The 26,711-nt window shown below is 44.6% G+C and overlaps 1 protein-coding gene across 2 annotated transcripts in view; it reads left to right on the plus strand.

Moving 5' to 3' along the window:
• Positions 1 to 26,711, plus strand: part of LOC126191402 (uncharacterized) — a 460,945-nt gene that overhangs the window by 419,861 nt on the left and 14,373 nt on the right. For both annotated transcript variants that reach the window (XM_049932267.1, XM_049932268.1), the window contains exons 4-6: positions 7,669 to 7,846; positions 22,199 to 22,277; positions 24,285 to 24,348. In XM_049932267.1, the coding sequence (XP_049788224.1) occupies positions 7,669 to 7,846; positions 22,199 to 22,277; positions 24,285 to 24,348 (321 nt within the window). The remainder of the gene's footprint in view (positions 1 to 7,668; positions 7,847 to 22,198; positions 22,278 to 24,284; positions 24,349 to 26,711) is intronic.

Consider the following 26,711-nt stretch of genomic DNA (forward strand, 5'->3'; position numbering starts at 1 on the left):
TCGCAAGAGGCGGACCCGCCCGTTTAGAAAGAGGCGGGGAGTATTGTGTTCTCAGCAGAGACGCGGTAACAGTGGAGTGGGTTGGCAGGGAGAACTCAGCTCTCCTACGTGGACTAATCATTACATGTCACCTGAATGACAGACCTATTAGGAACATTTCATCCCTTCCAAAGCTGCCCACGTCGACTGTCGCTGATGTGACTGTGAAGTGGAAACGTGCAGGAACAACAGCGTATAAATCAAGACCAAGCAGACCTCGTGTCTGATGGACAAGGACTGTCTAGCATTGCAGAGGATCGTTGTAAAAAATAGCATGAAATTACCTGAAGGAATGACTCGTCAAGTCGAAAGTGCTGCGAGCAGTCAATCTAGCACAATAACTGTGCGTAGGAATTTAGAAAGAATGGGGTAAAAAATGGCTCTGAGCACTATGCGACTTAACATCTGTGGTCATCAGTCGCCTAGAACTTAGAACTAATTAAACCTAACTAACCTAAGGACATCACACACATCCATGCCCGAGGCAGGATTCGAACCTGCGACCGTAGCAGTCGCGCGGTTCCGGACTGAGCGCCTAGAACCGCTAGACCACCGCGGCCGGCAGAATGGGGTAGAATGGCCGTCAATTCTAAGAGGTGCTTGAGGTGGATTAAAGAGCAAACCACTGGACAGTCGAAGACTGGAAATGAGTGGTTTGGAGCGATGAATCATGCAATACCCTGCAGCAATTCGACGGTAGTGTTTGAGTTTGGTGAATGCCTGAAAAACTTTACTTGCCATCACGTGTAGTGCCAGCAGTGAAGCACGGAGGACGTGGTACTATGAAGTGGGGCTGTTTGTCGTCATTTGGATATCGTAAGAAAAGGCTAAATGCGGAAGGATATTAATACATTTTACAGCGTTGTGTACTGTGTACAGTAAAGGAAGACGATGATTGTCTGTGTCACCGTGACATACACCCTGTCATCAGTGAGGTAATGGTTTTGTGTACAATAACATTCCTGAAATAGACTAGCCAGTTCAGAGCCCCGACACGAACCCAATGGAACACATTTGGGATGTGTCTGAACGTCGTCTCCGATCCAGATAGCAACGTCCAACATCGCTACCTTCTCTGATTCTCGCTGTTCAGGAAGAATAGGCCGCAATTCCTCCACAGACATTCAAACTCCCAATTGAAAGTGTTCGCAGCGGAGTTCAAACACCGAGCGAGGTGGAGCAGTGGTTAGCGCACTGGACTCGCATTGGGGAGGAAGACGGTCCAAACGCGCGTCCGGCCATCCTAATTTAGGTTTGCCGTGATTTCCCTCAATCGCTGCAGGCAAATGCCGAGACGGTTCCTTTGAAAGGGCACGGCCGACTTCGTTCCTCATCCTTCCCTAACCAGAGACTGACTACCTAGCGGTTTGGTCCCCTCCTCGCAAATCATCCAACCAACCAAGAATTCAAACCGTCATAAATTCGAATCGTGGAAACACCCAATATTAACATCCGCCAATAGATGTCCGGATACTTTTGATCAGATATATAGCAGAAAGATTAGAGTTTTTGTTTGTGAACATAAAGATGAGTTAGGATCGACTCAGACCAGCTAGTGAGAGACTGAACGTTCCTACAGAACATTATCCAGCTTCTGTGGTGTCTTTAGACAGATTTGATTGTCATTATTTAAGCTGTGGTTTTCCAAAAGTTGTCCGATACGGAGTTGATATGATTCAGAGTGATTCATATTGAAAAAGGGAACCTCCTGCACTACTTCTCTCAGATGACATAGAAACCATAATAAGTGGAAATTAACTCAGAAGCACTATGTGAATTTGAGGTACACATTCCGTCGAAAACTCAAATCTTTTTAATACTCGTACAATAGAACGATGCATAGTTTCACAGATTATACAGAAATATACGACATAAAGAGACTATAATGATGAGGTGCGTATATAAGTTTCGAGCAGAGCTCTGTGCGTTGTCAATATCTCCACTTTAGGCTACTTGAAAATACCAATTTTACGAGGAGGGTATTGTTACTGAGTTCCTTTAACTAATGCGCTCCGACGGTAAGTGCAAATAACAGACTGCAGAACACCTGCGTTATTGTCACTAGATTTATGGCTCGCACAAAGATGAATGTCGCAAATTCCGTTTTTACTTTCCGGTGAACGAGGCTTTTCTCCCGGCAAACAGCTGCATGCATTATGGATGAACACGTGTGCAAGCTGGAGACACACAGGTAAACGAATCGGCAAGCGTCTCGCTATACTGCGGATTACAGGCTGTTACAGTATAAGAGATTTTCACAATTTAGTTTTTATTCTAGCACTGCCTGCAGCATCAGTACGTGTTTGAGAACAAAATACGCCCTAAGACAAAAAAAGACACACCACAAAGAAATTGTTCGAATAGGACAGAAAATTAGTAGATATAATATACCTGTACAGACAAACAAATGACAAAAATTTCAGAAAAATTGAATGATCTATTCAAGAGAAAGAGCGTCACAAATTGAGAAAGCCAATAACCCGTTGGTCCGCCTCTGGCTCTTACGCAAGCAGTTATTCGACTCGGCATTGATTGGTAGAGTTGTTGGATGTCCTCTTGAGGCATATCGTTCCAGATTATGTCCAACTGGCGCCTTAGATGGTCAAAATCTCGAGCTGGTTCGAGGGTCCTGCTCGAAAAGTTCTCACTTGGTGAGAGATCCGGCGACTTTGCTGGTGAAGGCAGGGTTTGGCAAGACCGAAGACAAGCAGTAGAAATTCTCGCCGTGTGAGGGTGGGCATTATCTTGCCCAAATGTAAGCCCAGGATAGCTTGCCGTGAAGGGCAACGAAAAGGGGCGCAGAATATTGTCGACGAGCCACTGTACTGTAAGAGTGTCGCAGATAACAACCAATGGCGCCCTGCTGTGAAACTAAATGGCAGGTTGCAAAATCCATTATTTTCATTCTCCACGCACTATGCATGACTGACGGTCCGTTGCCAATATTTTTTATGTCTGAAGATGTCAGTGTCCGAAATGACAACATTAGTGATTAATTTTACTAGTACGAAGTAAACTGCGTTCTGACAAGGGCACTTCGGTTTTGTTTTGCTTCTGTGACCCTGGTGAGCTTCTTAGCACATGCTCATACACGTTCGCACTTGTATGTGAAAATCAGCGCTACTGACAAATGTAAATACATTCTTAATATTTGCTGACAAATTTTCCAAAGCTACTTAATAGATGCTCTGCTGTGAGAACAGTGGCACGATATGGAATAACTGGATACCGAAGTGCTGGAAATGTAGCATCTCTAGGGCTATATCAGATGGATTTTGATAAAAATACTTTACGAAACGTTATACCGACTACGATACAATTTGCACTGGAACAAATAACGAAAACTTGTTTTAAAAATGTGCGAAAAATAGAATCTCTAGCACCTCACGTTTACTATTGTTACAGTACTGCCCAATATCAGTTAAATTACTGTGCATAACTGATCGTTTAAATCATCCGTTCTAAATGAAGATCATTATGATCTAGGAGACTGATGTATAACTTCAACAGCTGCAACAAACACAATTATCAGACCCACGCGAGTGACAACGGAACGCTCACAAAGTGAGTTCTTCATGTGACTTGCTATGTCGTTCTTAATATCGATGGCAATCGGTGAAACAACAAGCCTATGAATTATGAACGGCACAGCATCCATAAAGCATGAGAGGATACGATCAATGAATGTTTCACAGACGCCTCTTGGAGAAAACCGTCATTCTGTAATGTGCTTGGAGACTGCGTCTTTTTAAATGTTAACTCACTCAATTTATATATAAGTTGGTCGGCGAAGTTCATATCAATGCTGTAAGAAAGCGTCGAATATCGTTGTTGGCGGGAAGACCCCTTGGGGTGGTTTAGCATCCCAATCGGAAACGGTTCTTTGCCTCCGCACACAATGGGCCCATTCCTCGTGGTGTGCATCTGTTGAGTGTACTACAGTGTAATAGATGTGTGTATGTGGAGGGGGGGAGGGGGGAGAGCGAAACCCAGCACCGGCAGATGGTCTTCTCCTCTCGAAGAATACAAATAGGGCTGCAGAGCTCAACATCCCCATCTGAAAGAACGGACCACACCAAGTATCTCATACCCTCATTTCATGAAAAATTACAGTTGGTTTGGAATTTAATCTAAGACATTGGCAAAAAGTCTGCTGATTAGGATCTTCATGCCATAACTTCTCTTACCCTTGGTAAGTCTGGTGATTAGGATCTTCATGCCACAACTTCTCTTACCCTTGGTGGCCAAATATTGGCGATGAAAATTCGTTCCACCGTCAGGGTTTGAAGCGACTACCTCCGAGTTTACCACCTTCGCGCAGGCGCCCGTTAGCGACCTCGGTTTCCGACGCAGGTATCCAGTACTTTTATCATGAGAGAAAAAGAAAAATTACCAGCACCATTGCACGCTGAAAGAGCGGTTATTCGCAGAACCACTGTTGGAGTAATAAATAGTCGTTTTGTTTTCATAACGTGATTTTTTTTCCTTCCCTGCAGTTTCTCAGAAATCCAGCAAGCGAAGTTTTCCTAACGTTGCATTATTTTCCTGTTTGAGAGTACTAGGCATGACAGAGATTCCACTCATGACGTGGTGCATCTGCGCGGAGCTGCTTTCTGACGCAAAAACTGGGTGCCAGAGAACATCAACAACGCAAACCTTCCTCCAACCTGAACCCGCTTTGCTTTCGCAGGCGATGTCCAGCTGAAGTACCCATACAAACCTCACGGTCCGACTTAAAGCTCGAGGTTTCCATTGACTGTTTTTCCAGACTTCTACAAAGCTTTACTGTAACAAGGGGAGCAGCAGCTCTGTTAGTCGCGGATTTCGATGAGTCTTTGGTATACTGCTGAGAAACAAGTGCTGAGTACCTGGCTAGCATCATTTCATGCGATAGCCCCCTACGTTCCGAGAAAATCGACGTTGAAGTTTTATGTATACCTCCTATACCCTAACGTTAGTTATGTTTCGATCAAGCGATCGGCTAAAGTCCACGGTTACCACGCTCGTTGCATCGGTTCAGAGCCTACTTGTTTAATCTTTTCAATTTTCCACTGTATAGAATATCATTAAATAGTATATGTCATACAAAATTATTGAAAAGTAGTAATTTTCACAGCAGCAATTTCTACAGCAAACTTTCTTCAAAGGTGTATTCCGTTTGTTACAGAGTAGATGACAGATTCGTCGTACTCGCTATCGCTTGCGTAGCCTTCTGTACTAGATCAGGATTCAGCACGGTATCTGTCGTAGAAGCAACCGAAACACACATTCGTTGAACACCAAGCACATTTAATGAAAGGTACTACCTTGCAGACACGCGGAGTTTCCCAAAGCTATACCGAGGAGTAGAGTTCGTTTAAATTCAAAGAGATTGTTCTTTCTCTGATCAGGTTCGAAGAGAACCATGCGTATCTGAGCATTTATGTGAAAGCAGGTGCGCTTATTGACGCAGAATTAAAGAATGTATTTTTACTGAATCTTCCCTGGAAACGATTTCGCTGTTACTCTTTAGCAAGTTGGGAGTATTATGATTTTCTTTCGTGAAAATTTTAATCTGCCTGTAAAACTATATACCACAGGGATAGAAAAGTGGAATACATTTCGGTGGGACGACTTTTACGGCGCAGGTTCTTGCTTATCTTTCATCTGCAAAGATTTATCTGTTCAGTATGGCCTCCCCATGAATCTATAATGAAAAACAAAATACACAGGTAGGACTAGAAATGGTGCCGCCATCGTAATAGACTACTACCTTAGCCCTTGCGCTACGCTCGCTTGCCCGAAAGACGACTAAAAAAATGGCTCTGAGTACTATGGGACTTAACTTCTGAGGTCATCAGTCACCTAGAACTTAGAACTACTTGAACCTAACTAACCTAGGGACATCACACACATCCATGCCCGAGGCAGGGGTCGAACCTGCGACAGTAGCGGTCGCGCGGTTCCAGACTGTAGCGCCTAGAACCGCTCGGCCACCCCGGCCGGCCGAAACACGACTAACTTTACTGGTATATCACATACATGCGAAACTTCAACATCGACTTTGTAGGAGGATCTGAAATGCAGGAGGATATGCAGCGAATTGACGCATGGTGCAGCGAATGGCAATTGAATTTCAATGTAGACAAGTGTAATGTGCTGCGAATACACAGAAAGAGAGATCCTTTATCATTTAGCTACAAAATAGCAGGTCAGCAACTGGAAGCAGTTAATACTATAAATTATCTGGGAGTACGCATTAGGAGTGATTTAAAATGGAATGATCATATAATGTTGATCGTCGGTAAAGCAGATGCCAGACTGAGATTCATTGGAAGAATCCTAAGGAAATGCAATCCGAAAACAAAGGAAGTAGGTTACAGTACGCTTGTTCGCCCACTGCTTGAATACTGCTCAGCAGTGTGGGATCCGTACCAGATAGGGTTGATAGCAGATATAGAGAAGATCCAACGGAGAGCAGCGCGCTTCGTTACAGGATCATTTAGTAATCGCGAAAGCGTTACGGAGATGATAGATAAACTCCAGTGGAAGACTCTGCAGTAGAGGCGCTCAGTAGCTCGGTACGGGCTTTTGTCAAAGTTTCGAGAACATACCTTCACCGAAGAAGCAAGCAATATATTGCTCCCTCCTACGTACATCTCGCGAAGAGACCACTAGGATAAAATCAGAGAGATTAGAGCCCACACAGAGGCATACCGACAATCCTTCTTTCCACGAACAATACGAGACTGGAATAGAAGGGAGAACCGATAGAGGTACTCAAGGTACCCTCCGCCACACACCGTCAGGTGGTTTGCGGAGTATGGATGTAGATGTAGATGTAGGAAACTAGGAGCCGTCGCATGAAACGCCGCTAGCCAGTTACTCATGACACGTTCCTTTACAACATACCTAAGACTCATCGAAACCCATGATCAGCAGGTCCCATGGTCTCCTTGGAAGCCTAGATCCGGCCTGAGTGGCAGAGCGGTTCTAGGCGCTTCAGTCTGGAAACGCGCGACCGCTACGGTCGCAGGTTCGAATCCTGCCTCGGGCATGGATGTGCGTGATGTCGTTAGGTTAGTTAGGTTTAAGTAGTTCTAAGTTCTAGGGGACTGATGACCTCAGCAGCTAAGTCCCATAGTGCTCAGAGCCGTTTGGAAGTCTACAGTTGTATCTCGAGGCGTGCCTCAATAAGTTAGTAAGAGCACTGCTCGTGGAACTTAACAATAATGGCGTGTGACGAAGGCCTCCAGTCGGGTAGGCTGCTCGCCTGGTGCAGGTCTTTCGATTTGACGCCACTTCGGCGACTTGCGCGTCGATGGGGATGAAATGATGATGATTAGGACAACACAACACCCAGTCCCTGAGCGGAGAAAATCTCCGACCCAGCCGGGAATCGAACCCGGACCCGTAGGATTGACAATCTGTCGCGCTGACCACTCAGCTACCGGGGGCGGACTCGTGGAAGTTAAAAATCTATGTTTAAACGCTGGTCCAGCATTAATCTGTAAATTATTTCGCAAATACGGATTGACTTTGTTGATCACGCATGGGCCATGGGCCTCAAGTACTGTGTTTGTTTGTGTTGAAAAGTGTCGCTGTATACCTGCTTCTGACTGGTCCCGCGCCTCCCCCTCTCTGTTGCAGACCACGATCAAAGTGTACGCGCGCTGCCTGCGGCCGGACATCGAGTACAAGACGCTGAGCATCACGTTCCAGACGACGTGCCGCGAGGTGGTGACGGCGCTGCTCAACAAGTACCGCATGCGCCACCGGGACCCCAACCTCTTCTACCTCACCATGGAGGTCACAGTTCGCAAGGCCGGTAAGGGCAGCCACGGCGCCCCCACCAGGGGTACAAGCTCTCACCAGAACACAGCGTGCGGTCGCACCTCGCTGGACAAGCATGGTTATAAGGGTGAAAAGTATTTAAACCGACAAACTCTGGGAGGTTGTAGGGGACATCAAAACAAAATATTTTTCCCTAATGTCATTTTTTCCTATGATGAGTATTTAAACCGGTAGAGGAAGATTTCTCTGGCGGCAAATTAATTAAACCAACAAACACTTTTCCATTTTTTATGACCAAGAGACAACACATTAACACAACCCAATTTCAAGATTAGATTAGATTAGATTTACTTTCATTCCAATTGATCCGTAGCGAGGAGGTCCTCCAGGATGTGGAACATGTCAGAAAAACAACAATACATGACAAATATTTACAACTAAAACAAATAAGCTAATGTGCCATTCCACAGGTCCCAAGTGGAATGATCGTCATTTTTTAATGAACACTAAGAGTCTTTTTACAAATACTAATGCACTCAATTTAAAATAAAAAAGTTTTTTATTTATTTATAAGGTAATAAACATGTAATACAACTACTGTAATACTTATTTACAATGAACACATTACTGCACTGAAATGGTGCAGAAGTTAGATTATACTTACACACACACACACACACACACACACACACACACACACACACACACAGAGACAGACACAGACACAGACACACAAATTTTCAGTGAACACATTACTGCACTGAAATTGTGCAGAAGTTATGTTGTACTTATATACAAATCAGTTGGTTTTACTAAGAAATTCATCAATGGAGTAGAAGGAGTTGGCCACCAATAAATCCTTTAGGCTTCTCTTAAACTGAATTTCATTGGTTGTTAAGCTTTTTATGGCTGCTGGCAAGTTATTGAAAATGTGTGTCCCTGAATAATGCACACCTTTTTGTCCAAGACTAGGTGACTTTAAATCCTTGTGAAGATTATTCTTATTTCTAGTATTGATTCCATGAATTGAGCTGTTGGTTTGAAAAAGTGATATGTTTTTAATGACAAATTTCATTAAGGAATAAATATATTGGGAAGCAGTAGTTAGTATCCCTAGTTCCCTAAACAGGCTTCTGCAGGATGTTCTTGAGTTCACACCACATATAACTCTTACTGCACGTTTTTGTGCCCGGAAAACTTTAGCTTGGCTTGATGAATTACCCCAAAAAATAATCCCATATGACATTATGGAATGAAAGTAAGCATAGTATGCCAGCTTTTTCATTTTTATATCCCCTATGTCTGACAAAATTCGCATTGCAAACAGAGATTTGTTAAGACGCTTCAGCAGTTCTGTGGTGTGCTCCTCCCAGTTGAATTTATTATCAATTACAGTAGATTTTCAAAAATGCCTCCATTGACACGTAAACAAAGTTTACACCGTCGGATCATGTTCTGTCTGACACGGGCAAAAACCCCAGGAGTATCCTGAATTGTTCCTATTGCTGTATCCGGACAACCAGATCCTCTTCTGATGCAACAGGAGTTGCGTAAACAAGGTTGTGCCTCTCTCCCCACACAAAAAAGTCCAGAAGGGACATATCTGGGGATCGAGCAGTCCACGGTACAGGACCACCTCTGCCAATCCGCGTTTCTGGGAACCGTCGGTCCAGGAATCGACGCACACGACGACTGAAATGTGCTGGCACCCCGTCATGTTGGAACCACATGCATTGTCTTGTAGGGAGCGGGACGTCTTCCAGCAATTCTGGCAATGCTCTGGCGAGAAAATTGTAATAGTGCCTGCCATTTAATGGCGTAGTTAGCAGATACGGCCGAATTAAACAGTCCCCAACAACATCGACCCACACATTAACAAAGAACTGCACTTGATGAGCGCTAGTAACTGTGGCATGTGAGTTATCCTCACTCCAAACACGCGAATTGTGCATGTTGAAGACTCCATCACGCCCGAACGTTGCTTCATCGGTAAACAACACAGAGGATGGAAATGTAGGATGCATTTCACACTGTTCCAGGTACCACTGCTAAACTGTGCTATGGGTGGATAATCAACTGGTTCCAGGTTGTGGACACGCTGTAAGTGAAATGGACGTAACAATTGCTCTCGAAGGGCTGTTCTTACATTCGTCTGATTCGACCCCATGTTACGTGCAATTGCACGAGTGCTGATTGAAGGATCCCGCTCCACATGCTGCAAGACAGCTTCCTCGAATTGCAGCGTTCTTACCGTGCGACGGCGTCCCTGTCCAGGTAATCTGCTAAATGACCCGGTCTCACGCAGACGTTGGTACACAGCACCAAAGCTCGTATCATGCGGGATACGGCGATTAGGATATTGTTGTTGATAAACCCGCTGTGCAGCTCGTCCGTTGTGGTGCGCTACGTAGTACGCACCAACCATATCAGTGTACTCACTCCAGGTGTATCGCTCCATTAGTAAACAGAGACAATGCACTACTACACTGGTGGACAGCAGTTGCCTACAACTGAAGAGCGTAATACACCCTGTAACAACTGAAGAGCGTAATACGGCCTCCACCGGTTTAAATAATCCTCCTAGGAAAAAGTGACATTAACGAAAAATATTTCTTTTGATCTCCCCTACAACCTCGCAGAGTTTGTCGGTTTAAATACTTTTCACCCTGGAGACGTAGATGCAGTCACTCACAACAAAACGTCTCCATTAGGGCCTTGTCCAGGTGGCCTATGCTTGTGCAAATAATACCACGCAGCTCTGTTTTCATCTATACTCGTACGTCTGTTTCCAAAAACATTTTTCCTCCCGTCTTTGCAGGAGAAATGTTTTTCTGCACTCCAGTGCATCTCTTAAAGAGGCTGCCGAGATAGTAGAACTGTTGCTTGCCCAGTTCTTGACTCCTCCTCAAGCTTCACTTAGTATTGACTACAGGAATCTGTAACTTATGAGGAGATATTCGACTGTTGTACCCTATTCTTTTTAACTCTCTACACACAGTCATTGTTCTAGTTGGCCTGCTGGTTGCGCTTTGGTACTCGCGACTGATTGTTTCCGCTGATTTCATGCAATTTTTTATAACCACTCTCAGCAATGCTCGACGCTCCCTGTTATAACATAATGCAAATGATCGAGAAATCCGGCAGAGACAATTTTTAAAATGCATCGTGAGGGTGGGGTCCGAAGTCACGGGCTTTCCAGGCGGGATGCGTGCGTTGACAGATGACCGACCAGCAGCGGACAATAGTAGGGTTCCCCCCCCCCCCCCCCCCATAGAAGGTATCAAAAATGGTTCAAATGGCTCTGAGCACTATCGGACTTAACTGCTGTGGTCATCAGTCCCCTAGAACTTAGAACTACTTAAACCTAACTAACCTAAGGACATCGCACACATCCATGCCCGAGGCAGGATTCGAACCTGCGACCGTAGCGATCGCGCGGTTCCAGGCTGTAGCGCCTAGAACCGCTCGGCCACTCCGGCCGGCGAAGGTATCAAGCGGAAGACTTCCATCCTGCTGTACAATACGTCTCTGTTACGAAAGATGGCCATATTGAAATACTTCATAATTTTAAATAATTCGATGTTCCATAGTGCGATAAATCCAAACATATTAGCTTCCTTGCGGCATCGACACGCTTTTTCAAAGACTTTCATGTTATAAATATCACAAAAACGGCAGAAGTTCTAAAATACAGTTAACAATATACGTACAACAGTCACGGAAAACTAATAACTGCTGAATGCTCCAAGCGACCTTCACAAACGAGTGGAAACGTGCTTGCCTCCCACGCAGCGGGCCCGGGTTCGATACCCGTCCAGGTTGGGGGTTCTCTCCGCTCGTGGACTGGGTGTTGTGTTGTCCTCATCATTATTACATCCTCACCACCGGCACGCAAGTCGCCCAATATGGCGTCGACTGAAATAAGGCTTGCACTCGGCACCGAACTTCCCCGGAGAGGGCCACACGGCCAACAATGCTACACGCTCATTCCATTTTTATCCTGATTATTCCTTCCTTAGGTACACAGTCCATTTCTTGCTCTCTGAGCTTGTGATCCATCTCCTATGACGATATAAACCCTAATCATTCTTCCTTCCTTCGCGCATCCTAAAGTGCGCGTCATTTATGACGGCGGCCGAGTTTAGGTTCGTTCTGCGCATCTGACGTCACAAAACACAGTCAGCCAATGAACAGAGAACGACGTTGCCAGAGCTCGACTGCAGTACAGAGCACGGACGAGTGTCTTCAGTTTTATAAACGTTCAGTCATAAATAGAGTAACTGAACGAAAGCAATGTCTTGATAGCAGACTTTCTTTTATAGAAAGTTTGGAATAAGTATTCTTTATACCAATTGCTTCATATTCTATTAATTAATTAAACTAAACAAGCAATAAACCTCCTAATTCAGGCGATATCAATGAAAGGTGTTTGTATCATTCTCAGTAACCGCTTTTTCGCAATAAAGAACAGCGGTAATTGTTTTTTCCTACTGTACTTAGACGAAACGTGAGTAATTCACAATCATACCAACAGTCTTTGTCGGTATTTTGCGTCGTAGTCTAAACTCTTTGTGGACAGTTCATGAATGACGAGCCGCATTAGCGTAATGGTTAAAGTATTTCACTGCCAAGCGAAAGGTTCGGGGTTCAAACCTTGTTACGTCCCTAATGTTTTCTTTTTTAAATACAATATCTAAGTGTCTTACTTCATGAATTTGATTCGTTTGAATGTAATTTTTTTGAAATTTCTAGTGGCAACTGAAATCAACCATACGGTAAGTGTACGCTATGGACTTTTACCTCTGCAAACTCTTCAAAGTTTCGTGCAGTGGTTTACTACATTTAATGCTGCGCAATAACTGCGTTGAACATCGAAACAAAATTAAAATTAAATCATTTATAGGGGGAAGGTATCAGTCAAGAAGATGTGTAAAAATCAAATTTTTGGGCCAAATAATTTTTGTGAAATCGAATGATAAGTGACTTTGCTTGGCGTGTGCAACTGGCAACGCTGCAATCTCCCGCGTCTCGGCGGGCATGCGCGAACCGCCAAGATAAAAGAATTGAACTATAGTGTAGTAAATTGAGTTCGTAATTTCGAAACAGGCTGTTGTTTGGCCCTTCGGATATAAACTTTTCTTTTTGTAACGTGGAAACATGGTGGATTTCAGACAGTATTTGGCAGCAATGACGTCGTTCACAGGAAGCTGATTCCATTCACGTTATGTGGTTACGCTAGTGATTGAATGAGTGACTGGGGTGTCTCGGGACAGCCAGCCTCTGCAATCGTGGGGCGCACCATCAGAGCAGGGGAATATACAGTAATGGAAATAAGTATTCATACACTAGAGCGTGGAAAACTAAACTGCCTTTATTGACAGTACGAAACCAAAAACGCTTACTGGATGTGCACTATACGCATTGGCCACTCGCCAATGCAGCTATGCTGGTTTAGAGAACGAGAATGAACGAACCTGTACAAAACAAAATAAAAAAAAACGTCTGCCAAGTTCTCTGCTGCGCTGGGAATGAAGTAATAAACACCAGCAGAAAATGACACTTCTAACAAAGCCAGAACGTATTTAATACTTCGTATGCATACCCTTCCGATGTATTACTTCTCGCAACCTCCGTGGCATGGAATGGACCAATTTTCTTGTAGTTTCCGACGTGATACCTTCCCATTCTCGAAGGAGAGCCTCTTTCAAAGAGGCCTTACTACGGATGTCGTGTTTTCTCACTCCTGTTTCCAGCTCACTCGACACGTGTTCGATGGGATTCAGGTCCGGACTCTGAGCTGGTGTTTTAAGAGTGTGTGGAGTGTTGTAGAGCAACCACAGCCGGACAGTTTGCGCCGTATGTTTGGGATCATTGTCCTGTTGGAAGTAATAATTTCTAGGAAGACCAAAGGTGTCAACACCCTGTTGTAACTTTTGTTTGAGAATGTTCATATACACAAATCTGTCCATGGTACCTTCCACAAACACTAATTTTCCGACACCGGAGGCTGACATACAGCCCCGTACCATCACTCCACCACCTCCGTGCTTCACAGTGGGTTGGATGTTGTTTCGGTCGAGGTCTGTATTCGGTCTTCTCCAGACCAAGATCCTACCATCATTGTGCACGATATTAAATTTGCTTTCATCACTAAACAATACAGTATCCCAGAAGTCTGCTGTCTTGGATACATGCTGTTTCGCGAATTCCATCCGCCACTTGCTGTTCTTTTTGCTGATGTAGGGCTTTCGTCTCGGGACCCTGGCTCTGTAACCCGAACGATTTAGAATGGTACGAACTGCAATTGGAGTGCTGCTCTTTCAAAAGTGGTCATGTACATATGCGGATAGTGCCGACGCTGTCGTTTCCGGGTTTTTCTTGATGATTCGTAGTAGCATTCTGGACTCTCTTGTTGTAAGCTTCAGCGGACGACCGTGTCGTTCACTGTTTATTACTACATGTCTGTCCTTATATCGGTTAATGGTAGATTGCGCAGTCGCTCGGCTTCGTCCTATGATGCTCGCAATTTCGGCATACGGCTTGTGTTGAAGATATTGGGCCGGCCGCGGTGGCCGAGCTGTTCAGTCCGGAACCGCGCGACTGCTACGGTCGCAGGTTCGAATCCTGCCTCGGGCATGGATGTGTGTGATGTCCTTAGGTTAGTTAGGTTTAAGTAGTTCTAAGTTCTAGGGGACTGATGACCTCAGATGTTAACTCCCATAGTGCTCAGAGCCATTTTTTGAAGATATTGGGCGACAACGATGTTTCGTTCCTCAGTGGTCGTTTCCTTCCCCTTGCGGCCCATCCCACGGCACCCACGGCCGACGTGCTGTTGCTTCACGGCCGCCGCACAAGTGTGGCATGCACTCCGGGGCTGCGTCAGCCGTTTGTTTGGTTGAAAGTAGTCCGCTGTATGAATACAATGTTGCCCTGTCGCAGACCGTGCGGAGTGTCACATATTTTATTTTCCCAGAGTAGATTCATGGCATACGGGAAGCTTCATTACCAAGAACGTGGTTATCTGACGCTACACCATCGTACTTATTCGTATCGGCGCTGTGGGCGATTTACTATCCCGACACACCATCGCTCTAGAAGAGCGTAGCGTTCCAAAGGATTGGAAAACGGCACAGGTCATCCCCGTTTTCAAGAAGGGACGTCGAACAGATGTGCAGAACTATAGACCTCTATCTCTAACGTCGATCAGTTGTAGAATTTTGGAACACGTATTGTGTTCGAGTGTAATGACTTTTCTGGAGACTAGAAATCTACTCTGTAGGAATCAGCATGGGTTTCGAAAAAGACGATCGTGTGAAACTCAGCTCGCGCTATTCGTCCACGAGACTCAGAGGGCCATAGACACGGGTTCCCAGGTAGATGCCGTGTTTCTTGACTTCCGCAAGGCGTTCGATACAGTTCCCCACAGTCGTTTAATGAACAAAGTAAGAGCATATGGACTATCAGACCAACTGTGTGATTGGATTGAAGAGTTCCTAGATAACAGAACGCAGCATGTCATTCTCAGTGGAGAGAAGTCTTCCGAAGTATGATTTCAGGTGTGCCGCAGGGAAGTGTCGTAGGACCGTTGCTATTCACAATATACATAAATGACCTTGTGGATGACATCGGAAGATCACTAAGGCTTTTTGCAGATGATGCTGTGGTGTATCGAGAGGTTGTAACAATGGAAAATTGTACTGAAATGCAGGAGGATCTGCAGCGAATTGACGCATGGTGCAGGGAATGGCAACTGAATCTCAATGTAGACAAGTGTAATGTGCTGCGAATACACAGAAAGATAGATCCTTTATCATTTAGCTACAAAATAGCAGGTCAGCAACTGGAAGTAGTTAATACCATAAATTATCTGGGAGTACGCATTAGGAGTGATTTAAAATGGAATGATCATATAATGTTGATCGTCGGTAAAGCAGATGCGAGACTGAGATTCATTGGAAGAATCCTAAGGAAATGCAATCCGAAAACAAAGGAAGTAGGTTACAGTACGCTTGTTCGCCCACTGCTTGAATACTGCTCAGCACAGTGTGGGATCCGTACCAGATAGGGTTGATAGAAGAGATAGAGAAGATCCAACGGAGAGCAGCGCGCTTCGTTACAGGATCATTTAGTAATCGCGAAAGCGTTACGGAGATGATAGTGGAAGACTCTGCAGGAGAGACGCTCAGTAGCTCGGTACGGGCTTTTTGTCAAAGTTTCGAGAACATACCTTCACCGAAGAGTCAAGCAGTATATTGCTCCCTCCTACGTATATCTCGCGAAGAGACCATGAGGATAAAATCCGAGAGATTAGAGCCCACACAGAGGCATATCGACAATCCTTCTTTCCACGAACAATACGAGACTGGAATAGAAGGGAGAACCGATAGAGGTACTGAAGGTACCCTCCGCCACACACCGTCAGGTGGCTTGCGGAGTATGGATGTAGATGTAGATGTAGATGTAGATGTAGTTTGTCACCACCTACTGTATGAATACTTATTCCCATGAATATAGTTTTCCGCTGCAGAATTCGCCCACTGCGACACGTTGGACTGTCGAAGAGAGAGTCGTACTGCCAGCCAGACTCTCCTCCTTGTCAGCGAAGTGAGCTGGGGCCAAGCGAGGCCAAGCCGGCTGGTGCCTGGCGGGGTGAACAGCGGCGTTTGTGCTTCCGCCCGCCGGCGGCGGCTACACAGGGCCTCTTTGAGGGCGCGAGTGCCGACTCACGTTCCCTAAATCGGGCCTGTAAGATGAGTAATATCGCCGGCCGACCAGCTGCCTTCTACAGTTCGCCAAGGAAGGCGTTTTATTATCACACGTTCCGCCGAAAGCCGCCCCCCCCCCCTTGCTCTTTACTTCCTATCCCGTAAAGTCGTCAGCACGCTCTGCTGTCCTCACGTCCAAGACGATAGCCGCAGAACTGACTGCGAAATACGAAGTCTGTCGCGGCTGTCCACTGATTATTCTCGCTTTTCACTAAGTGGTTGTTGTTGTTGTGGTCTTCAGTCCTGAGACTGGTTTGATGCAGCTCTCCATGCTACTCTGTCCTGTGCAAGCTTCTTCATCTCCCAGTACCTACTGCAACCTACATCCTTCTGAATCTGCTTGGTGTATTCATCTCTTGCTCTCCCTCTTTGATTTTTACCCTCCACGCTGCCCTGCAATGCTAAATTTGTGATCCCTTGATGCCTCAGAACATGCCCTACCAACCGATCCCTTCTTCTAGTCGAGTTGTGCCACAAGCTCCTATTCTCCCCAATTCTATTCAATACCACGTCATTAGTTATGTGATTTACCCATCTAAACTTCAGCATTTATCTGTAGCACCACATTTCGAAAGCTTCTATTCTCTTCTTGTCTAAGCTATTTATCGTCCACGATTCACTTCCATACATGGCTACACTCCATACAAATACTTTCAGAAACGACTTCCTGACGTTTAAATCTATACTCGATATCAACAAATTTTTCTTCTTCAGAAACGCTTTCCTTTCCATTACCAGTCTACATTTAATATCCTCTCTACTTCGACCATCATCAGTTATTTTGCTCCAGAAATAACAAACCTCCATTTTAAGTGTCTCATTTCCTAATCTAATTCCCTCAACATCGCCCGACTTAATTCGACTACATTCCATTATCCTCGTTTTGCTTTTGTTGATGTTCATCTTATATCCTCCTTTAAAGACACTGTCCATTCCGTTCAACTGCTCTTCCAACTCCTTTGCTGTCTCTGAGAGAATTACAATGTCATAGCCGAACTTCAAAGTTTTTATTTCTTCTCCATGGATTTTAATACCTACCCCGAATTTTTCTTTCGTTTACTTTACTGCTTGCTCGATATACAGATTGAATAACATCGGGGAGAGACTAAAACCCTGTCTCACTCCTTTCGCAACCACTGCTTCCCTTTCATGTCCCTCGACTCTTATAACTGTCATCTGGTTTCTGTACAAATTGTAAATAGCCATTCGCTCCCTGTATTTTACCCCTGCCACCTTTACAATTTGAAAGAGAGTATTCCAGTCAACATGGTCAACAGCTTTCTCTAAGTCTACAAATGCTAGAAACGTAGCTTTGCCTTTCCTAAGTGGTTATACACTCTAAAAGAAAAAAGACATATTAGGAAGCAATTATCCTAATGGGACGTAAATCAGTAGATGTGACGCACATGAAGAGACAAACAAACGATCACAATTTGAAAAAAATTGGGTGAATTCTACGACAGGAAGAGCTTCACAAACTGAGCAAGTCAATTACGGTTTCATCCACCTCTGACCGCTATGCAAGCAGTTATTCGGTTTGGCACTGATTGATACAGGTATTGTATGTCTCCCTGAGGGCCACCGTGTCACTTTCTGTCCAACTGGAGCGTTAGATGGTCAAAATTGCAAGCTGATTCGAGGGCCCTCTCCATAATGCTCCAAATGTTCTCAGTTGAGAAGAGATCCAGCGATCTTGTTGGCCAAGGTAGGGTTTGGCAAACACGGAGACAAGCAGCAGAATCTCTCGCGTGTGCGGGCGGGCGTTATCTCGCTGGATGTAAGCCCGGGGTGACTTGCCATGAAGGGCAACAAAACGGGACGTAGAATATCGACAGCGTACCGATGTGTTGTAAGGGTGCCACGCATGACAACCAAAGGGCTCCTCCTATGAAAACATATGGCACTGCAGACCACTGTTCCTGTTTGTCACGTCTTATGGCGGGCGACAGTCAGGTTGATACCCCATCGCTGTCTGAGGCGCCTCTAGAGAAGTATTCGCTGGTGATAGGGGACTAGAATTGTCTTCAGAGATCAGTCTCGCTTCGAAATCAGCCCCGATGACCAGAAAAGACGTCTGTGCAGATGCACCGGACAAGTGTGTGATACCAACCCGACTGTCACCCATGGCCCAACAAGCATGGATGATGGTCTGGGGTGCCATTTCATTTCATAGCCGCCGGCCGCGGTGGTCTAGCGGTCCTGGCGCTGCAGTCCGGAACCGCGGGACTGCTACGGTCGCAGGTTCGAATCCTGCCTCGGGCATGCGTGTGTGTGATGTCCTTAGGTTAGTTAGGTTTAAGTAGTTCTAAGTTCTAGGGGACTTATGACCTAAGATGTTGAGTCCCATAGTGCTCAGAGCCATTTGAACCATTTCATAGCCAGACCTCTTTGGCCGTCATCCACGGCTGGTCATCGGAACTCACCATTGAAAACAATTCTACTCCAGCCAATGGGATTCCAGGCCGAATGCGCCTGTCACCACTGCAAGTGGACTTGTTGGTGTACAGATGTCGATGGTAGTCGACGCAAGAGGCACCAAGATCTCAGCCCCCTTTCGGAAAGCCTCCTATTAATGGTCATTGTGGTCTCTGAAGCACGAGATGTACGTCAAATTCATGATATTGATGATGAATTCTTGGCTCTGCTTCTCTGACTAGTGCTCGGTCCTCAAGTCCTCTCGTCTCTCTAACTCGACTGCTTCCTTCACAATCTTGTGTTCGGCCATGGTTCCACCCATCCCTACCAACATCGTAGAACAGTGGCTTTGCTCCTGATCAAATGTCGAGCGATTGCCGGATTACTCCAACCGGCTTGTTTGAGTCGACCGCTGTTCGGGGCGTCTCGAGACACGTCTTCGGCTAGGAACCTTACTGTCTGGAGTAGAGTTGTATTCATTGTTGATTCCTACTCCAAACTGAGCCCCACTGACCAGTGAAGTCGTTTCTGGAGACGACCCGGACAGCAGTGGGATACCAACCTGACTGTCGCTCGCCATAAGACCTGATAACCAGGAGTGACAGCCTGAGGCGCCATTCCTTTCATAGCACTACCTCTTTGGTTGCCATCCGTGGGAACCTAACAGCACAGTGGTACGTCGACGATATTCTCAAATGGTTCAAATGGCTCTAAGCACTATAGGACTTAACATCTGTGGTCATCAGTCCCCTAGACTTAGAACTACTTAAACCTAACTAACCTAAGGACATCACACACATCCATGCCCGAGACAGGGTTCCAACCTCCGACCGTACCAGCAGCGCGCTTCCAGACTGAAGCGCCTAGAACCGCTCAGCCACAGCGGCCGGCTGACGATATTCTACGGCCCGTTTCGTTGCCCTTTCTGGCAAGCCATCTTGGGCTTACATTTGTGCAAGATAATGCCCGCCCTCACACGACTAGAGTTTCTACTGCTTGTCTTCGTGATTGCCAAACACTGTATTAGCCAGCAAGTTTGCCGAATGTCTCCCCAACTGAGAACGTTTGGTGTATTATAGGCAAGGCCCTTCAGCGAGCTCGGGATTTTGACGACCTATAGCGCGAACTGAACAGTATTTGGCACCATATCCCTCAGGAGGACATCCAAAAACTCTGTCAATCAATGCCAAGCCGAATAACTGCTTGCATAAGGGTTGGAGGTGGACCAAGCTCTTTCTCTGTACATGAACGTCATATCTATCGATTTACTTCCCATTCGGATAAATTCCTTCGTGGTGCGTGTTTTTTTCCGAGTACATTTCAGGTTTCAAAGTCCTTTACCTTTGAGCTAATCCTTGTAACAATTCTGTCACAATTTCCTTGTGTTATAAACCTCGTAGTGACCCAGAGTGACACGTTAACTACAAAGTGGTCAGTTTTAAACGTATTACCAGTATTCTGATGGCAGTTTTACGGAGGTGTACTCATTCTTACGGATTTGTTAATCCCCTAGCGTGGTTGGAGAGCCTCTTGGTGTTTGGAAGCAATGTAGAGGAACGTGTGGCAAGTTCGGTTCGATCGAAAAAAGAATTAGTTCTTAAAAGCCATTATCTGGGTTCAGTTTTAAGTAGTCACAAGTGATCATTCAACAACAAAATTAGTTAGAATTAGTTCTTAAAAGCCATTATCTGGGTTCAGTTTTAAGTAGTCACAAGTGATCATTCAACAACAAAATTAGTTAGAATTAGTTCTTAAAAGCCATTATCTGGGTTCAGTTTTAAGTAGTCACAAGTGATCATTCAACAACAAAATTAGTTAATAAATATACAACCATTATCTTCGAGAGTCCACAAATAAGGGCAATAATAGAAAAGTAATTCACAACGAAGATAGCAATGTGCTTGTAAAATACGTTGTACCACAGTCTCATGTCATATGGTGATGGAAAAAGTACTCAGTGTTTTGGGGTGTACATTCACAACCTACAATAAACTTCTAAGATAAGGACATCTCTCATCTAAACTATTACCCTTTCGTTCGCTTAACTTAATCTTGACTGCGTCACTGAATATTCGAATTTTTGTCTCATACCTCATTTTGCAGGGTTCTTACCGCAGCTGAAGATAGTTTTTAAGCTACAGACTTCACAGATTTGCAATGGACTCTCACAGAAAAATATTGTGCGACATTTCATGTATTTTCTTGTGGTGGTAATTTTTCGCAGCAGCTGTACATAAATCATAGTAGTTAGCAAGAAAAGTACTTCACTTATTTTTAACAATGTCTGGTGGTGATCTTGTGCCTGTAGTAAATTTATGAAATTTATTCGCAATTACTGAATCTTCCTGCGATTAGCTGCATTAGGTATGAAGGTATTACCTATTGGTCATACATGAAAATTTGTGCCCGACCGGAACTCGAAACCCGGATTTCCCACTTGTCGCGAGCAGATACCTTTACCACTTCGGCTACCCGAGCACACTTCCAGCACCGTCCTAAGTTTCCATGTGTCATACTGTCTACGACCCATTATGGATGTTATATATATCCACAATTGCGAATAAATTTCATAAATATTCCTTTTGCATGCTGTGCAAGAATTTATTTACACATCAAGACGCGTTTCACCTTACTAAAAAGACATCCTCAGTGGGTGTCCTGAAATATTACTTGCCTTATCACTTTCACATACTGAATTTTAAATTTAAAACAGTTTATTTAAATATTTTCAAATAAAATGAAACAGCATTTACAGTAAAAAATTTAATTCATTACTTGGATGTCATATATAGAAAAACTTCCTTACGTATTGTGTCCGCACGCGCGCGCGCGCGCACACACACACACACACACACACACACACACACACACACACACACACACACACACACACACTTGCATAAACAAACAGACAGAAAACAACTAAAAACAAAAGATCATCGAAGTTGGCAGCATTTACAGAAACGAATGACACACTAGACATTTTATGTTAGGAAATTACTGAGACTCTACACGAAGAAAGGGTGACTTTCAACTAGTTTTCCAAGTGGGGAAAAACTGTATGATCCTCAAACAATGAATAAAAATTCATTTGCAGTATGCAAAAAGCCGTCTTCTTGTTGACTACTACAGTTCACACATTACTAGTGGTAATTATGAAGGTTGTAATAGACGAGAGGTAAGTGGGATTCTGCTCCCTGTTCCAGGCGTCCGGACTGTCCTGGTGCTGGACGAGGAAGCTAGGCCGGCGGCGTTGCAGTCCTGCCACCCTCGCGGAGACTCCAGGTGAGTTCCAGGCCACTCACAATTCTCTTTTAAGTCTCCTCTGTCCAGCTAACCTGCCACACAGTACTCAAGAATTAGACTGACAACTAACTTCCCTCTCGCTCTGCTTCTCAACAAATTCCGCCGAAGCCGAAGGTCTGTCAAATATTAAATTCCCCTCTGGTAGTTAGTTTTCCTCTGTTACTGTACACCTCATTAGAACGCAGTGTAACTTATCCATAACACACGTCTTACATCGTCCTATCACTGCTTCATTGGATAACGTGAACGACCAAAAGTGGTGCGAATATGCCTTGCTTCCTAAAAAATCAGTGTATCCAGCCATTTATGCGAAGGATAATGTGGCAGTAAAATCTTGGCTGAGATTTAGAACTGTATGCAGGCACACAATATTTCAGACTTGAAAGCACCCTTAAGTCTAGGGTCTTATGCAAGACATTTAATTAGCCAAACGTGTTATGTGGCATCGAAAGTAAATGTTTTGAGGATTATGCGGCATATAAGATGTGTACTTTGCTTGAAGAGTAATCTGAAATAAGTCCCTTCCACTTCAGGGTGGTACCGATTGATACTGGACATAGTTGTCATCACTCCTCATGACTTTATCCGTTACAGATTTATAACTGAGGCAGCTTACGCTCCTCGCCTAATCTTATGCATGTGTTTAACTTGCACACGAAAGGAAAAAGATCATCAGACACAATACATTTGAGTGTCGGCCGGATCGTTCGTTAGCGCCTGGTTGGAAATGGTGGCGAACGCCTACTGCGTTATGCAAACCGCACGGCACAAAATTACCTGCCACCGGTACGTCATAACGACGAGCTACCGTTTGACGTTTATACCCACAGTCCCACCACCGTTTTCTCAACGTTATCTCCCTGTTTCTCTCTTATCACAACAGTTTGACAAAATATGCTAATGAAGAGGTATGGAAAGAAAGTATCGCGAATTGCATTCCATATGCCATCTGCGGACTGTTATCTAAAAACAATGTTTACAACGTACCTCACGTTGTAAATATTTGGTTAGATTGTTACTGTAAATTTGGGTGATTTTTTGGCATTCATCTTTATTTTAATCTCTGGGACAGAGTGTGATAAATGTCCTACGCACATTAATCCAGCCGGCCGTTGTGGCCGAACGGTTCTAGGCGCTTCAGTCCGGAACCGCGCGACCGCTACGGTCGCAGGTTCGAATCTTGCCTCGGGCATGGATGTGTGTGATGTCCTTAGATTAGTTAGGTTTAAGTAGTTCTAAGTTCTAGGGGACTTATGACTTCAGATGTTAAGTTCCATAGTGCTCAGAGCCATTTGAACCATTCGAACCACATTTATCCAGTCGTGACGATTGTCCAGAGTGAAATGTTACAAGTCTCTCCATCAAATCCTGTCAGTAAAGCAGAAGTATTGAATCTTCAAAATCAACGCACAGAACAATGCGCGACTGTGGTCAAGACACAGCCGGCCGAAGTGGCCGTGCGGTTAAAGGCGCTGCAGTGTGGAACCGCAAGGCCGCTACGGTCGCAGGTTCGAATCCTGCCTCGGGCATGGATGTTTGTGATGTCCTTAGGTTAGTTAGGTTTAACTAGTTCTAAGTTCTAGGGGACTAATGACCTCAGCAGTTGAGTCCCATAGTGCTCAGAGCCATTTTTTTTGGTCAAGACACTGGACCATTATTCGCGACGGCGCCATCTGGTAACAAAAATTTGTCCTTGGTTTCACTTAATCATTTCAACCGAATACCGGAATTATTACTTCGTGAAAATTATGGCTTATTTCGCTACTCAGCATTCTCCAACTGACAAGAGCTTTATCACTTTCTGCGGCGTGTATTGATTGAAAGATGAAGGAAGAAAAGGGAACGAAACGTTGAAATCTACTTTCAGTTTAAGAACAGCTTAGACTGACTCTTCGCTTCGCGTTTTCAGTCAGACTGTGTAGGAGGTGTATCCCCTCCCATTCATCTGCCATCACTACTGACGCGCTTCTTTGTTTCTCTCCTCAGGTTCTGCTTGCAGACTCGTCGTGGAGGACTCGTGAAAGTCTACGACAGTGTGCTGATGCCGGGGGTGAGTACATCGCCAACAGAACAGAGCAAGAAAATATACGCTATCTGTAGCTGTACGTGGCGGTACTGGTCGATTCTTGTGAAATTTTACACAGATAGTTTTAGTAACAGCTTTCATTCTGCAGGAAGAATAACTTCTCCCAGATAACTGCTTCAGTAAATTATGAATACTGCAGTGCATTAAAATAAGGTTGCGAAGAATAGTACAGCAGTTGTTTTGTGCAGCTGCAGACTTGGATCGTTTGTAACTGAATGAAAAATACACTGCTTCTCAGTTGTTACCAACGAATTTCGGTTTGTCGTACTGTATCCACTGTAGCGCAAGAAAACACACAACTTTACTCATCGTGACAATAGAAAATCAGTGCCTGACTGGGATTCGAACCCAGCGCAAGCACTCGCCTTAACCGAGTAGGCGATGAGCACGCCTGCAGGATCGAATCACACTTCCGACGCCAATGATGTTTCCTCCAATTACTTTCTCGTAGTGTCCGTGAGAATATTAACGCTGCGGATAAGGGGCTAGGTTGTACCGCAGCTCCAGGTGTGGTAATATTATGGGAACATTTCATCATCATCATCATCATCATCATCATTTAAGACTGATTATGCCTTTCAGCGTTCAGTCTGCAGCATAACCCCCCTTATACAGTTCCTCCATGATCCCCTATTCAGTGCTAACATTGGTGGCTCTTCTGATGTTAAACCTATTACTTCAAAATCATTCTTAACCGAATCCAGGTACCTTCTCCTCGGTCTGCCCCGACTCCTCCTACCCTCTACTGCTGAATCCATGAGTCTCTTGGGTAGCCTTGCTTCTCCCATGCGTGTAACATGACCCCACCATTTAAATTAAAAAAAAATGTATAGAACCCGTAGTTATTCCCAAAATACTCAAAGCGTTGTCAACGAACCAATCTATTCCTCTGCAGCTAAGGCAGACACACCGTCATCCAAAAATCAGGTGTCCCTTATACACAGCCAATTTGATTTACACGAGCAGTACTACCGAGGTTGCACACAAAATATTTAGTACTACAGAGGGTGAACAAAAATGTGGAAAAATCAGAAACACAGCGCATTACCACCCCAGTACGGTGCAGGTAAATCGTAGACGTTCAAAACAACTTCCAGTCGGAATAGATAACCACAGGTTTTCATGGAAACTTTAGGCCATCATTCCTGCAAAATAGCGGCGAGTTAAGGTAACAGTGATGGAGGTGGACAGCCATCACTCGTTCTCTCCAGAGTAGACCACAAAGGTTCAGTAATGTTGAGATCTGGTGACTATGGTGGCCAGGCAAGAAGCGACAATTCATCCTCGTGCTCGCAAAACCAGTCGTGGATGATGTGAACTGTGTAAACAGGGACCCCGTGGTCTTGGAACACAGCATCACTATTGGGGACAAACATTGTTCCATGGTGTGGACCTGGTTAACCAAAATGGTCATATAATGCTTGGCAGTAACACGATCTTGAAATGTTTTAAGAGATACAAAGCTGATGAAAGAGTTAAACTTTTAGTTTAATGTTTCGAAAACATACGCAGAGCACCCATGGAGCCCATGGAATATCCGGATATGGCTGCGGTGGTAATCACCGAACCCATGCCATGTTTCATTGTTGGGACGCAAACTGGACCAGAAGTTGAAACAGTGAGAAACAAGACTCATCCGACCAAATGATTTTCTGCCATTGCTCCACAGTTTCACTTCCATACACGGCTACACTGCATACAAAGACTTTCAGAAACGACTTCCTGACACTTAAATCTATACTCGATGTTAACAAATTTCTCTTCTTCAGAAACGCTTTCCTTCCCATTGCCAGTCTACATTTTATATCCTCCCTACTTCGACCATCATCAGTTATTTTGCTCCCCAAACAGCGAAACTCCTTTACTACTTTAAGTGTCTCATTTCCTAACATAATTCCCTCAGCATCACCCGACTTCATTCGACTACATTCCATGATCCTCGTTTTGATTTTGTTGATGTTAATCTTATATCCTCCTTTCAAGACACTGTCCATTCCGTTCAACTGATCTTCCAAGTCCTTTGCTGTCTCTGACAGAATTACAATGTCATCGGCGAACCTCAAAGTTTTTATTTCTTCTCCATGGATTTTAATACCTACTCGGAATTTTTCTTTTGTTTCCTTTACTGCTTGCTCAATATACAGATTGAATAACATCGGGGAGAGGCTACAACCCTGTCTTACTCCCTTCCCAATCACTGCTTCCCTACAGCAAGTAAAAAACGAATAACAGAACGTTGTTCAACTGACGTGGACGTTTCAAGCGGACTCGCCTTCTCGAAATGTATTTTTGAGGTTATAAACAAAATAATGTTGATACACCAGCTG

Source organism: Schistocerca cancellata, chromosome 6, assembly GCF_023864275.1.
Source record: "Schistocerca cancellata isolate TAMUIC-IGC-003103 chromosome 6, iqSchCanc2.1, whole genome shotgun sequence".
Classification (NCBI taxonomy): Eukaryota; Metazoa; Arthropoda; class Insecta; order Orthoptera; family Acrididae; genus Schistocerca; species Schistocerca cancellata.